This window comes from Heptranchias perlo, chromosome 38, assembly GCF_035084215.1.
Source record: "Heptranchias perlo isolate sHepPer1 chromosome 38, sHepPer1.hap1, whole genome shotgun sequence".
Classification (NCBI taxonomy): Eukaryota; Metazoa; Chordata; class Chondrichthyes; order Hexanchiformes; family Hexanchidae; genus Heptranchias; species Heptranchias perlo.
The window spans coordinates 7188086-7203540 of record NC_090362.1 but is presented as its reverse complement, the minus strand read 5'-3'; the positions used below and the strand labels follow the sequence as shown (position 1 = coordinate 7203540).

Genomic DNA, 15455 nt, shown 5'->3' with positions numbered 1-15455 from the left:
CCATATGATAAAGTGCCACATAATAGGCTTGTCATCAAAATTGAAGCCCAATAAATGGGGCAGTAGCAGCATGGATACAAAATTGGCTAAGTAACAGGAAGCAGAGAGTAGTGGTGAACGGTTGTTTTTCGGATTGGAGGGAGGTATACAGTGGTGTTCCCCAGGGGTCAGTGCTGGGAGCACTGCTTTCCATGATCTATATAAATGAATTGGACTCGGGTGTACAGGGCACAATTTCAAAATTTACAAATGGCACAAAACTTGGAAATGTAGTGAGTAGGATAGTGATAGAAGACATAGACAGGCTGGTGGAATGGGCGGACACGTGGCAGATGAAATTTAATGCAGAAAAATGTGAACTGATACATTTTGGTTGGAAGAACGAGTAGAGGCAATATGAACTAGAGGGCACAATTCTAAAAAGAGTACAGGAACAGGGAGATCTGGGAGTATATGTGTACAAATCGATGAAAGTGGCAGGGCAGGTTGAGCAAGTGATTTTTAAAAAGCGCACAGGATCCTGGGCTTTATAAATAGAGGCATAGAGTACAAAAGCAAGGAAGTCATGATGAACCTTTATAAAACACTGGTTCGACCACAACTGGAGTATTGTGTCCAATTCTGGGCACCACACTTTAGGAAAGGTGGGAAGGCCTTAGAGAGGGTGCTGAAGAGATTTACTAGAATGATTCCAGGGATAAGGGACTTTAGTTACGTGGACAGACTGGAGAAGCTGGGGTTATTCTCCTTGGAAAGAGAAGGTTGCGAGGAGATTTGATAGTGGTATTCAAAATCATGAAGGGTTTAGACAGAGTAGATAGAGAGAAACTGTTCCCATTGGCAGAAGGGTCAAGAACCAGAGGACATAGATTTAAGGTGATTGGCAAAAGATCAAAAGGTGACATGAGGAAAAACTTTTTTACGCAGTGAGTGGTTATGATCTGGAATACACTGCCCGAGGGGGTGGTGGAGGCAGATTCAATCGTGGCTTTCAATAGGGAACTGGATAAGTACTTGAAAGGAAAAAAATTGCAGGGCTACGGGGATAGGACGGGGGAGTGGGGCCTGCTGGATTGCTCTTGCGTAGAGCCAGCACGGACTCTGGGCCGAATGGCCTCCTTCCGTGCTGTAACCTTTCTATGATTGTAGAGAACTGGAGTTCTTGTAACTCAATACACACTCTGGCAGGAAAGGAATTTTTTTGGTTTTTAATATTGTTACCTTTGTGATTGTCAGTTTCTAGAGGTATTTTTTTAAGAAAGGCAAGATTAGATCAGCAGTAGTGTAGTATTTACAAGGGTTTGAGTTTATGTCCGATTTATAGCCAGCTCTCGAGTTGCAGCAGAAGGAAGGGGATGAGAGGCAGATTTCAACTGGAGTTTGGGAAATGGGGGAAATGGATTTCAGCCGGTGCTGGGATGGTTGGGCAGGGGGGGTATCAGATTATAACCATTTGAACTTTGAACTGACAGAGGTGATGGGGTTTGAAAACACTAAATGTTTAGTTGCTGTGAGGTTACTGGACTGGGTGAATTGGAGGAAAGGGAGTTCCCCACCTCTCCAAGGTTGATTTAATTTTAACGTTTAATTTTTGATTTCAGTTTGCAGATCAGGAGTGTGGCTCGCCATTTGTATTTATTTGCACCAATCCCCAGGAGCTGTTGGTGAAATTTCCAATTAAAGGACGACACAAAATCTGTAAGTAACTGGCTTCATTCTGTAACTAATGTTTGGCCCAATATATGGCTTTAAAAACCCAAGCACCTCAGAGTAGCCAGCGGAACTATTTTTGAAAAAACACTGGTGCAAAAGAGTCAGCATTAATGTCCTTGTGATTATAGTTTTTCCTTTTTATTCTTGAGTATTTTTGTTTAAATGATGTGGTATGACACCGAGGGAACTAGTTGGTACGGATGACTGATCATACAAACAAGATCAGGCCAACCAGCCTGTGCCAGTGTTTTGCTCCACATGAAGTCTAATCAAACTCTTGCTCGTTCCCTTATACCCTTTAATATTTCTCTTTTTCTTAACCGTCTACGATCCTTTTAAAAGAATTCACGGACTCTGCGTCAACAATGATTTGTGGCTGCAAATTCCACATTCTAATCACCATATGTCTTAATTTTTTTTCTCTTTAATTCTTTTCATGATAAATTTGCTCCCCCTCATTATAATCTCTCCGACAAGCGGAAACAGTTGACTTAAACTTACCCGGTCACTGCTAAACAATAGGAGAGAGCTGAATACTAGCACAGATATTCTGCTTTAATTTAAAAAAAGACTTGCATTTATTTAGCTCCTTTCGTGACCACAGGACATCCGAAAGCGCTTTACAGCCAATCAAGTACTTTTGAAGCGTAGTCACTATTGTAATGTAGGAAATGCGGCAGCCAATTTGCTCACAGCAGGGTCCCACAAACAGACTGCAGCGGCTCACCACCACCTTCTCAAGGGCAATTTGGGATGGGCAATTTGGGATGGGCAATAAATGCTGGCCTTGCCAGCGACGCCCATCCCATGATCAAATTTTTTAAAAACACACTGTTCAAATGACTAGATGATCTGTTTTTAGGTGTTTGTGGAGGGATAAATATTGGCCAGGATACCGGGGAGAACTCCCCCACTGTTCTTCGAAATAGTGCCATGTGATCTTTTATGCCCACTTGAGGGGGCAGATGGGGCCTCATTTTAATGTCTCATCCGATAGTGCAGCACTCCCTCAGTACTGCACTGGAGTGTCGGCCTAGATTTTGTGCTCAAGTGCGTGGAGTGGGACTGGAACCCACAACCTTCTGACTCAGGCGAGAGTGCTATCAACTGAGCCACGGCTGACACCTGATTTCTGATGATCTGTTCGCTCATCAGTGTGAGGGAGATACAGTTGCTGGGAATGGAGCATTTTTTTCTTTGGTGCCTAGTGTCAACATCAACAATTCTGAGGTTGGTTGGATGTGGGATATAGCTCCACTATGTACAAACAAACTCAAACTTAACTGGACCAGCCATATAAATACTGTGGCTACAAGAGCAGGTCAGAGGCTAGGTATTCTGCAGCGAGTGACTCACCTCCTGACTCCCCAAAGCCTTTCCACCATCTACAAGGCACAAGTCAGGAGTGTGATGGAATACTCTCCACTTACCTGGATGAGTGCAGCTCCAACAACACTCAAAAAGCTCGACACCATCCAGGACAAAGCAGCCCGCTTGATTGGCATCCCATCCACCATCCTAAACATTCACTCCCTTCACCACCGGCGCACAGTGGCTGCAGTGTGTACCATCCACAGGATGCACTGCAGAAACTCGCCAGGGTTTCTTTGACAGCACCTCCCAAACCCGCGACCTCTACCACCTAGAAGGACAAGAGCAACAGATACATGGGAACAATACCACCTGCACGTTCCCCTCCAAGTCACACACCATCCCGACTTGGAAATATATCGCCGTTCCTTCATCATCGCTGGGTCGAAATCCTGGAACTCCCTTCCGAACAGCACTGTGGGAGAACCTTCACCACACTGACTGCAGCGGTTCAAGAAGGCGGCTCACCACCACCTTCTCAAGGGCAATTAGGGATGAGCAATAAATGCCGGCCTCGCCAGCGACGCCCATCCCATGAACAAAACAAAAACACACTGTTCCTAACCTCAGAAGAGCAGTCACCACTGCTTCAGGGCAATTTTTCCACTTTTCCAATCAGCTATCCTTGTTGTATTTGAGTTAAATTGCCGATTTATTACCAGTTTGCTTTGAAGTACGGACAGCTCTGTGCTGTGGACCCCTGCTCATAGGGAGTTGACACATTATTTAGCAGCTTTACAGCAACCGGGGGGATGGGAGAATTTTATCTGCTCTTTCTGAGCTAAGTGCACACCCACGTCTCGAGCGAAGAGCGCGTGTCCCAACCCACTGTGTCACCAATCTCCTCGTAACCAATTTACTTCCAAGTAAATGCCAACCATCAGTGTTTTACCCTGATAACATTTCAACTAATATGTCACCACCTTAATGTTTCACAAGAAAAATTAGCTTTTTGACTGGAATTGAAAGCTCTCCAATATAAACTAATTAGATCAGTCGGAAGGTGAGGCTGGAGGCTGATGGACCCAATCAGATGTTACTTTCTCTCGTCTGTGCACAAACCAGGCAGAAAAGTCCTTAAGGTGAGTGGTATCTGACCATTGCAGTTACATGTATGGTTAATGCTTGGCCTCGTAGCACCATACATCAAAAAAGGTGCTTTTGGAGTTAAAAAGGATAGATTTCTAAATGGTGGAAAGCTCGAAACACTGGAGGTCCAAAGAGACTGAAGGGTCCATGTACATCATTAAAATGTCATGGACAGATACAGAAAATAATCAAAATAGTTAATGGAATGCTGGCCTTTATATCTAGAGGACTAGAATACAAGGGGGTAGAAGTTATGCTACAGCTATACAAAAGTTCGGTTTGACCACACTTGCAGTATTGTGTTCAGCTCTGGGCACTGCACCATAGGAAGGTAATATTGGCCTTGGAGGGAGTGCAGTGTAGATTTACGAGAATGATACCTGGACTCCAAGGGTTAAATTGCGAGGAGGGATTTCACAAGCTAGGGTTGTATTCCCTGGAATTTAGCAGATTAAGGGGCGATTTGATCGAAGTTTTCAAGATATTAAGGGGAGCTGATAGGGTAGATAGAGAGAAACAATTTCTGCTGGTTGGGGAGTCTAGGACTAGGGGACATAGCCTAAAAATTAGAGCCAGGACTTTCAGGAGTGAAGTTACATGCAAAGGGTGGTAGAGGTTTGGAACACTCTTCTGCAAATGGCAGTTGGTGCCAGCTCAATTGTTAATTTTAAATCTGAGATTGGTAGATTTTTGTTTACCAAAGATATTAAGGGATATGGGGCTAAAGCGGGTATATGGAGTTAGGTCACAGGTCAACCATGATCTCATTGAATGGCAGAACAGGCTCAAGGGGCTAAATGGCCCACTCCTGTTCCTATGTTCTTGTGCTAATCAACCTTGGCTCAATGGTAGCGCACTCCCCTCTGAATCAGACGGTCGTGGGTTCAAGTCCCACTCCAGAGACTAGCCTGACACTCCAGTGCAGTCCTGAGGGAGTGTTCCACTGTTGGAGGTGACATCTTTCAGATGAGACGTTAGACCAAGGAAGGCCCAGTCTGTCCCCTCAAGTAGATGTAGAAGAGGCACTATTCGAATAAGAGCAGTGGAGTTATCAGGAAAAATGTGTACAAAATTTGTCTCCATTTCCTAAAACAAACAGGCATGGGTTCAGGAGATGACAGTTGCCTATAATTCCTCAGAAGCCCAACCAACTGGCAACTTACTTTCTATAACTCTAAATACGCAGGTTGTTATAGAAATGATCGTGTTCCATTGTAAAGGACTGCAACAATTCCTTACCCACCAGACATGATTTAGAAATCTGTTAGGTTAAAGGCCAGGAAGTATTTCTTTTCACTAACATTTTGTCAGTAGGTTTCTCTATCCATCTGAAATTACCTGTTTAGCAAGGCTGTGTCCAACCCCATCATTATTTTAAAAACCTCAATCACATCCTCTCTAAGCCTGTGTTTCTCCAGAGTAAATGGCCCTAACTCTTGGAGCCATCCACATAAGTAAGAGCTCGAAGGTTAGGCACATTTGGTCACTTTCCCCTGTACCTTCTCCAGAGCCTTTATGTCCTTCACCAAAACTGGATGCAATAGTCTTAGTGCAGGTACACCAGAGCATTGTATACCCTAAGTATAGAACTCTTTGTCTTGCACTTGATGGTCCGAGCAATGAGGTATTATGCAAACTGTTGGCCGTCTTGTGTATGAGTGAGTGCCACGCCTGGTTATGTTCTGTAACCACAATGTTCTGCAGCCACCCACTCCATTCCTTTCCCAACCACTGTCTGAGGCTGAGGTAGTAAAACGTCCCACGACACTTCAGTTATCAGACAAAATTTGATACCGAGCCACATGAGATATTTAGGGCAGGTGACCAAAAGCTTGGTCAAAGAGGTAGGATTTAAGGAACGACTTAAAGGCAGAGAGGTTTAAAGAGGGAATTCCAGATCTTAGGGCCTAGGTAGCTGAAGGCACGGCTGTCGATAGTGGAGTCGGGGAAGCGCAAGGGGCTTGAATTGGAGGAGAGCAGAGATCTGTCGGGCTGGAGGAGGCGACAGAGATAGGGAGGGGCGAGGTATTTGAACGCACGGATGAGAATTTTAAAATCGAGGCGTTGCTGGTCCGGGAGCCAATGTAGGTCAATAAACACCTGATGGGTGAACGGGACTTGGTGCAAGTCCTGTTGTCCGACATTGTGTCTCCTCTGTGATCCAGCTCCATAGGGACTGTCTTTGTTGTCCTGTCTATCCAAATATCGTCAGTGCATCTCCAGTAACTGTGCTTAGTCCCTCCCTGCACTCCGAAGTTCCGCAGAGATCCACCCTTGGCTCTCTCCACCCCATCATCCGGCGACATCATCCACGAGCACAGGGTCAGCTTTCATTAAAATAACGAAGGAATGTCGACCAAACGTGTTAATTGTTTTCCTCTGTAAAGTTGTATTGAAGTCCCTACAAGTGCTTTTATTTTCACACTAAAATATGTCTTTCAAGAGAAATTATTTTTGGTTGGAAAGGTACATTCATAATCAGCTCCAAAATGCACTAAGTAGTGTCATGTCAAAACCCTCAGGGGAAAGGGTGGGAGGAGCATGCCCTGATACCTCACTGGAAAATAAATCTCATCCCTTCAGCCCTCCCATTCCCCCCCCCCCAGTAATTTCTAAATGCGCCACTGCTGCAAGCTGTGCCTTTCCCTCCGCAGTAACAATGATTGGAGGTTAGGTACACCAGCAGTTCAGGGTATTGTAAGCCCGTGTCCCTCTGCACATGCAGTCTAATTGCTTGACTTCACATGTCACAAGATCAGGTCCATTATTAGTTTGTCACTACTTTCACAAGGCTGTTGGCCAGTTTTTCCTAGCTTTCTGGGTTGACAGGTTTCAATCATGTTTTAATGCAACTTCCTTTTGGACTGTGAAATACAGTACCTCCTATGAGTTTCCCCTAACAAAGTCATCAATATTTATAGCACTTAAAATGTTCCACAAACCACGAGCAAAAATGGAAAATAAGACATCAAAGGTAATGGTTTGATATTTTTTCAAAGGGGTCCTGATGACACTATAAGGAAAATAGAGTATATTTACATATAGATGGACTGTGTATACAGCATCTATATGCACAAATATTGTTAGTTAATTAGTTGAAAATTATAAGTCTAGGAATGAAGTGTTCTGTTCCATTGCTACTTCATTGCAGAACACAAACACTACCCATTTCATGTGCAACATATTACAATCTCCAACAGCTATTTATTTTTATTTATTCGTTCATGGGATGTGGGCGTCGCTGGCGAGGCCGGCATTTATTGACCATCCCTAATTGCCCTTGAGAAGGTGGTGGTGAGCCGCCGCCTTGAACCGCTAGAAGGAACATTTTAAGGTTGAGGGTATGTGAGCTGTTTGCCTTTGTGGGCCACATAGGAATGTACCATGTAGCCTTGGGGTAGGGGGTGAAGCCACATATATTTAAATCAATGTTCCTTTTAATTTGCATTTTTCTGAATTGCTGATGTTGAGTTCTGGTTTCGGATTTATTAGCCAATGAGCACTCAGCACTGCATTTTCCAAACCACCAGGCTCAAAGAATTCAAACAGAAAAAACTAGTGAATAAGATTGACTTGCATGGGCTGAATTTCCAGGACTCGGGACCTACATGTGGAGTTGGAGTTTGCATGCCCCTGCAATAGATACTTGAGTGGCATGGGCATGCTGCACTGTGGCACGCTACAAGGTAAATTCCCAGTCTCAGTCCTCTGTACTGCAATGTCAAGTCTTAGCTACACCAAGTGGGAAAAAGTACTGATCAAAGGCCAAGGAAGGAGAAATATCCCCAAACCACTCTAATGCACCTCTTATCCAGATTAAGAGCAGCAGTGGTGGAAGCCTATGAGAAGGCCTCTCAATCTCTCTGAAATGGGTGTATGAGCTGTCATGAGACTTAAAGGTAACGGGAGATAAAATATCTTTTTTTAAAAAAAATTCTGTGGAAATCTGTTGCTAACCACACAGTAAGGGGCCATCATGTTATGCCTGATGGTGCGGAATAATGACTCCAATTCCCAGCTTTCGAAATGCGAGTCCCTTAATTTTTTGAACAACTCATTCATACGTCCCACCTCCTTACAAAACTATCCTTATACCAGTGATATGCAGATACTGGGTCTAATGAGTATCCTGTAACAGCATTGAACGCAACATGGAAATATTTATTAACAGTTTGACTTCATTATAATGCACCCCATGAGTGTAGCATTTTGCATGTTGCTAAACTTGTTGCATGTTAAGCTAAACTAAATATCTTGGAACTCAACAGGAATTGGAACTGTAAAATTTGGGAGCAAGGCTAAATAACTTTCTAATGCATTATAATTGCCAGCTCTAGAAGTTAAGTGAGATATAGTAATGATATAACTAAGCAATTATTTGAAGGTGAAATATATGACTGTGACAATAATTACACCCGTTCTGAATCTCTCAACATCAACGCTGTAATGTTCAGAATGTAAGCGGACTAGGATTGAGGAAGGCCATTCAACCTGTCCAATTTGCTCTGACTTCAAGCCTAGTTTTAAACTATTCCATCACCATCTTGTTCCAGCATAAAGCCTGTATTTTCCCAGTCCCTTCCCAATCATGAGTGGGTCAAAATCCTTCAAAGATTCGACAGATTCTGCTCAGTGGCCTTTATATTCCTCGGCTGTGCAGCTTTCAAAGTAGAAGTAAACTGCCCCAAAGCTCTGATTTTCAAAGCTTATAACATCGCTGTTGGAACAAAGGGTCTTAAATTGTAATGGGGTGGACCAAGAAACTTTGTAAACTCTCTTTCAAAAGACACATAATGTCAAGGCTGCATCTACCTGCACAAACAAGCATAAAACATCCCAGTGCACTATTTGACAAAGAACATAGTGTTCTCCCTCAACCACCACCAAAGATTATCTGGTCATTCATTAGAGTTTCTGCTTGTAGGACTTTCACTGTGCAAATTGACTGTCGTGTTTGCCTACATAAGAACAGTGATTTTACTTTAAAAGTAACCCATTGGTTGTAAAGTGCTTTGGATGTGATAAGGCTTTGTAAAAATACAAGCTATAGAATGAAGTGATTTTTGTTTTGGTCTAAATTTTTAAAAAGAAACTAGTATTTTCTCCCTGTTTCCCCCCCACCCCCTCCTTATGTGGTAGTTCTTGTCAGTGCCTTGTTTGAAGTGGAAAAATCTCAGGAACAAACCCATGTCTTAGCAATCTGTGACGTGATGTAATATACACGTTCCTAAATAAATATATTGCATCCTGTTTTCTATCCACTTCTCAAATGCACACACTGGAAAAGTGTATGTAAAATTGATGGAATGTCATCAGCTTAAGGGGGCTGTGTGAAATGATCTAAATTTAATTTTGTTCAATGTACATTGTATTTTGAAGACACACAAAACAGAAGTTGTCCCCTTGGCTTTTGGGATGGCCATGCCCTTTTAGAGATCCCAGTTACTTCCCTTATAGCAGTGCAGTTGTGAGTTTAAGTTATTAAACTTGGTTTGCACTTCATCAGGCTTCATACGTCCTCCTGCCAAGTGTCCTTCCCTGGTGATGGTGGGTGCAGTACGGCAAATGATTTATGTATTTCTCAGCACACACTGGTACTGTTCCCTGTACATCTAGATGTGAATTGATGTCACGAGGGGAGTGAAATGCTTGGTGTGCTGACCTTTTGAGCTTTGAGAGCAGAAATAAATGTGTTTCAGTGCTGACCCTTTATTGCCACAGGATCTTTATCTCTTAACATCTACTCATCGCTCGTAAAAAGAAAGTTTTGCATTTCTATCGCGCCTTTCACGACCTTAGGATGCCCCAAAGTGCTTCCCAGCCAATTAAGTCCTTTTGGAAGTATATTAACTGTTGTAATGAAGGAAACATGGCAGCCAATTTATGTACAGCAAGATCCCACAAACAGCAATGAAATAAATGACCAGATAAATTTAGGTGTTGGTTGAGGGATAAATATTGGCTGGGACACCGGGAAGAACTGCCCTGCTCTTCGAATAGTGCCGTGGATAATGCCATGTAACGTAAAACAACCCTTTTTTTGCATAATTTGTTTTTCAGGCGCTTGTATTTTGTGATAACAATCTTTTGTATAACAGTTATCCTACAGGTTCTACATGAGTGCTAAACTGTTTTTGTCACATCAAAGCATTAAACGCTACATATATTACTTCAGGTTACTGTTTTTTTTAATATATATGCATTGTGACTTTTGTGCTCACTGGGGTGAGGGATGTCTTTGCTGGGTAAGCATACAAACATAGAATTACATAGAATTTACAACACAGAGACAGGCCATTTGGCCCAACTGGTCTGTGCTGGTGTTCATGCTCCACATGAGCCTCCTCCCACCCTTCATCCAAACCTATCAGCTTCCCCTTAAATGCATCTATGCTTTTCGCCTCAACCACTCCATGTGATAGCAAGTTATTTTCCATTTTAGACGCTCAGCAGCAGAAACTCTCAGATCAAGTACAGCACTTTTTTCGATGCACTGTGGAGCTCCCTTTTGTTCTGCCCAATGAACCTCCAGCCCCAAACTCGGAAGAACATCCCTTGCTTACACCAGTGTGGCATTTTCCTTTTCCAACACCAGCCATCCTATAAGCCTCTTTGAAAGAGGTTGTTACTGATGCTGAATTGAGAGTTTTGTGCCAAGGGCCCATAAGGAACTGTGTTGAAATTGCCCAAACTCATTTCACATGGGACCCTTAAAAATGGACATTGGGGACTGTCATCCCGTTATTATGGGCTGCATTTGAACCTAGATCCCAAAGACGAAAGGCCTAACCCACTGCGCCTCCCACTCATAACTACAACCAGCGCGACTTTGAGAACTGTAATGAATGAGCTAGTGCGTCCTCCAATTGAGTATTACAGCAAACACATTCTTCTTCAGCTCCTGCCAAAAGGCTTCTAGCCTTGCCCCGACACCATCCGTCCTCCCCAGCTGCTCGTTCAGGCTGAACCAGTTGTGCAAGACACACAAGTTGAGTGTGCGACCTTGGTGTCCTGTTCGGTTCTGAGCTGAGCTTGAAATCTCTCCTCCTTTCCATCACCAAGGTCACTTCAACACACCTTGGTCGAAGGGTTGCAAAGGGACAGTGTAACCCTGCTCACATTGTTCCTCACCAAGGTACCATTATTGGTAGTATAATTGAAGGATGAAATCAATTTAAATGAGCTTCCAAGTGAAATGTTAGCAGTTTCTGGGTATCACCCACTCTGATTTAGTCTGTCCACGCTATGTTTACTGTTGGGTGGGTTAGGATCAGAGCCAGCCGGTTTGTGCTATTTCTGCAGTCAGCCGTGGTGCAATTTGTAGCGCACTCGCCTCTGAATCAGAAGGTTGCGGGTTCAAGTCAGGCCGGTCAGTTTAACCTCAGTGGTGGGGAAACTTTTAGAAACGATAATCTGGGACAGAATTAACAGTCACTTGGACAAGTGTAGATTGATTAGGGAAAGCCAGCATGGATTTGTTAAAGGCAAATCGTGTTTCACTAATCTGATTGAGTTTTTTTGATGAGGTAACAGAGAGTAGATGTGGGCAATGCAGTTGTTGTGGTGTAAATGGACTATCAAAAGGCGTTTGATAAAGTGCCTCATGGTAGGCTTATTATCAAGATTGCGGCCCATGGAATAAAGGGGGAAGTAGCAACATGGATTCAGAATTGGCTAAGTGATGGGAAACAGAGTAGTGATCGGTTGTTTTTCAGACTGGAGGGAGGTGTACATTGGTGTTCCCCAAGGGTCGTTGCTGGGACCACTGCTTTTCTTGATATATATTAATGACTTGGACTTGGGTGTACAGAGCACAATTTCCAAATTTGCAGATGACACAAAACTTGGAAGGGTAGTAAACAGTGAGGAGGATAGTGATAGACTTCAAGAGGATATAGACAGGCTGGTGGCATGGGCGGACATGTGGCAAATGAAATTTAATGCAGAAAAATGCAGCGATATATATTTTGGTAGGAAGAACGAGGAGAGGCAATATAAACTAGAGGGCACAACTCTAAAAGGGGTCCAGAAATAGAGCGATCTGGGGGTATATGTGCACAAATCGTTGAAGGTGTCAGAGCAGGTTGAGACAGCGGTTAAAAAAGCATATGGGATCCTGGGCTTAATAAATAGAGGCATAGAGTACAAAAGTATGGAAGTCATGATGAACCTTTATTAAACACTGGTTCGCCCACAACTGGGGTATTGTGTCCAGTTCTGGGCACCGCACTTTAGGAAAGATGTGAAGGCCTTAGAGAGGGTGCAGAAGAGATTTACTAGAATGATTCCAGAGATGAGGGACTTTAGTTACATGGATAGACTGGAGAAGCTGGAGTTGTTCTCCTTGGAACAGAGACAGTTGCAGGGAAATTTGATAGAGGTATTCAAAATCATGAAGGGCCTAGACAGAGTAGTTAGAGAAACTGTTCCCATTGGCGGAAGGGTCAAGAACCAGAGGATATAGATTTACTGTGTTTAGCAAAAGAATCAAAGGTGACATGAGGAAAAACTTTTTTACACAGCGAGTGGTTAGGATCTGGAATGCACTGCCCTAGGGGGTGGTGGAGGCAGATTCAATCATGGCCTTCAAAAGGGAACTGGATAAGTACTTGAAAGGAAAAATTTTGCAGGGCTACAGGGATAGGGCGGGGGAGTGCGACTAGCTGGATTGCTCTTGCATTGAGCCGACGCGGACTCGATGGGCTGAATGGCCTCCTTCCGTGCTGTAACCTTTCTATGATTCTAAGTCCCAATCCAGGAACTTGAGCACATAATCTGGGCTGATACTCCAGTGCAATACTTGAGGGAGTGCTGCACTGTCGGAGGTCCCATCTTTCGGATGAGACCTTGGACTGAGGCCCTGTCTGCCCTCTCAGCTGGACGTAAAAGATCCCAAGGCACTATTTTGAAGAGCAGGGGAGTTCTTCCCTTTGTTTTGGCCAATATTTATCCCTCAACCAACATCAGTAAAATAGATTATCTGGTCATTTATCTCATTGCTGTTTGTGGGACCTTGCTGCGTGCAAATTGGCTGCCGCATTTCCTACATTACAACAGTGACTACACCTCAAAAGTACTTCATTGGCTGTAAAGCGCTTTGGGATGTTCTGAGGTCGTGAAAGGTGCTTTCGAAATGCAAGTTCTTTCTTTTGCTGCAGGATCCAACGAGAACTTTACTACTGCATTGTTAGCTGCCTTTAAATTGCTGTGCTGCTAGTTCCCAACGTGCAAGGCTTGCACAGTCGGCCGCCACGCCAAAGTAAACTTGCCCGATCCGCTGAGGGTGGTGGCAGGAAAAGATCCGGCCTTCGTGATTCCAGCGAGTTTTACTCTGCACTCGATAAGAATATCGGGAGCCAGTAATAGCTTATGTGACATTGCAGCCATTGTAGAATTGGTGGTTGTGTGAAGAGGATTTTGTGAAGGACAAACTTGGTGGAAATTTGCTTATGTTGTATTGGTGATTTGCATATGCAAGTTTGCTGCATGTGCAGAGCAGGCCGGGCTTCCACCCTTTCAGCCACAGATGGACACGGCCCAGGGGCACCAGCTGGATTGGAAAGGCAGCGCAGTATGTATTTTTAGCAGAGGCCCTTTTAAATTAAGGTGCAGTGTTACCGAGATGATTTTTTTATTTGGACAGCTTAGCACATTGCTGCATTATCTGAAGGCTGCTGCTTTTGAGAGCAAAAGAAATAGACAGACGTTTTGGAAGAAATAACTGGCTCAGTCGATGGAAAGTATGTCATGAGAAAGATTTGCATTTGTCCTTTTAATTATGCCAGTCTTTTCTCTCCGATGTAAATACAGAGGAATCATGTATGTCTTGGTTGGCATGGCAACGAAAAGGCGCTTAGACCTAGTCTGGCACAGAGCCAAAGTGGTTGTTTGAATGCTGATGGAATCCAAAACAAATCACATATTGAGGAAGATTTACTTGCACAGTGTCAGATATTTGCATATATCTAGTTTCTGTGTACGGATTTTATTCTATAAGAGACGTTTCGGTTTCTGAGGGTTGGGGAGAAAGGTTCCTTCATGATTTCCATTGGAGCTGTATAAAAACTGTAATGGTAACGGTCCAATTACTAATTGTGTGCTAATGTGAAACCGCCTCGTCGCTAATGCGGTGAAGTGAGCTGTAAGAGATCAGATCTGGCATGGCGAATGTAAAACACGGCATTTGTGCAGTTGACATCAAACCTTTCCAGTGAATTCACTTGTAATGGGGGTGAGCCTGCGCAGAGGGTCAGTAATCGAAAACCCCCACATCTCAGAGAGAGAGGCAAGGCAGCATGTAATTGGAGGGTGCTGGCGAGCTGCTTTGTGAGTTCAATATTAAGAGCAGCTGCTGTGCTCGGTCATTCAATGAGAATGACTGCCAGGTGCCCCTTTTTACGACGTGATAATTGATGTTTATGTAAGCTGCCTGGGAGAGTATGTAGCACAGAAACTAGCTTTGAAAATGTATTTTTGTCTGCTTGACTTTTTCCAAACAAGAAAGCTGCCTGTAATAATGAGCAACCGCCCTAGCCCATGTGCTCAAGTGAGTGGAATTGCTGCAGTGCAGATTAGGAGCAGGTGGCATTGGAACTAATAACTTACTGCCATATTTGGGCATTTGAGACCGAGGGCAACACTTCCCTTCTGTATGTGCCCAAGGTCCCATGCTGCCATAGCAAGGCAGTATTTTTGCTTCCTCCTTCTACACCATTATTATTTTGGAGGGAGAAGGCTGCATTTGAAGAAAAAATAGGATCAAAGTCCCTTTACTTTAAGGTACTTTCTCCCCTGTTATCTGGAATACAAAGCAGTGGAAATTCTGTCACAGCCGTATGAAGCTCTAGATCGCATCTGGAACACTACATTCGGTCCTGGGCACCGCACCTCAGGGAAGGATGTATTGGTCTTGGAGGGGGTGCAGTGCAGATTCACCAGAATGATACTAGGTTAAATTAAAATCATAGAATCATAGAAAGTTACAGCACAGAAGGAGGCCATTTGGCCCATCGTGCTTGTGCTGGCCAAAAAGAGCTATCCAGCTTAATCCCACTTTCCAGCACTTGGTCCATTGCCCTGTAGGTTACGGCACTTCAAGTGTACATCCAAGTTCTTTTTATGAGTTGAGGGTTTCTGCCTCTACCACCCTTTTCAGGCAGTGAGTTCCAGACCCCCACCACCCTCTGGTGAAAAAAATTCTCTTCAGCTCCCCTCTAATCTTTCTACCAATCACTTTAAATCTATGCCCCCTGGTAACTGACTCCTCTGCTAAGGGAAATAGG

At 43.8% G+C, this 15455-nt stretch overlaps 1 protein-coding gene across 1 annotated transcript in view; it reads left to right on the top strand.

The window, feature by feature from the left end:
• trip4 (thyroid hormone receptor interactor 4) overlaps positions 1 to 15455 on the top strand; it is an 82505-nt gene that overhangs the window by 54104 nt on the left and 12946 nt on the right. The window contains exon 12 of the mRNA XM_067973357.1: positions 1602 to 1698. Within this exon, the coding sequence (XP_067829458.1) occupies positions 1602 to 1698 (97 nt within the window). The remainder of the gene's footprint in view (positions 1 to 1601; positions 1699 to 15455) is intronic.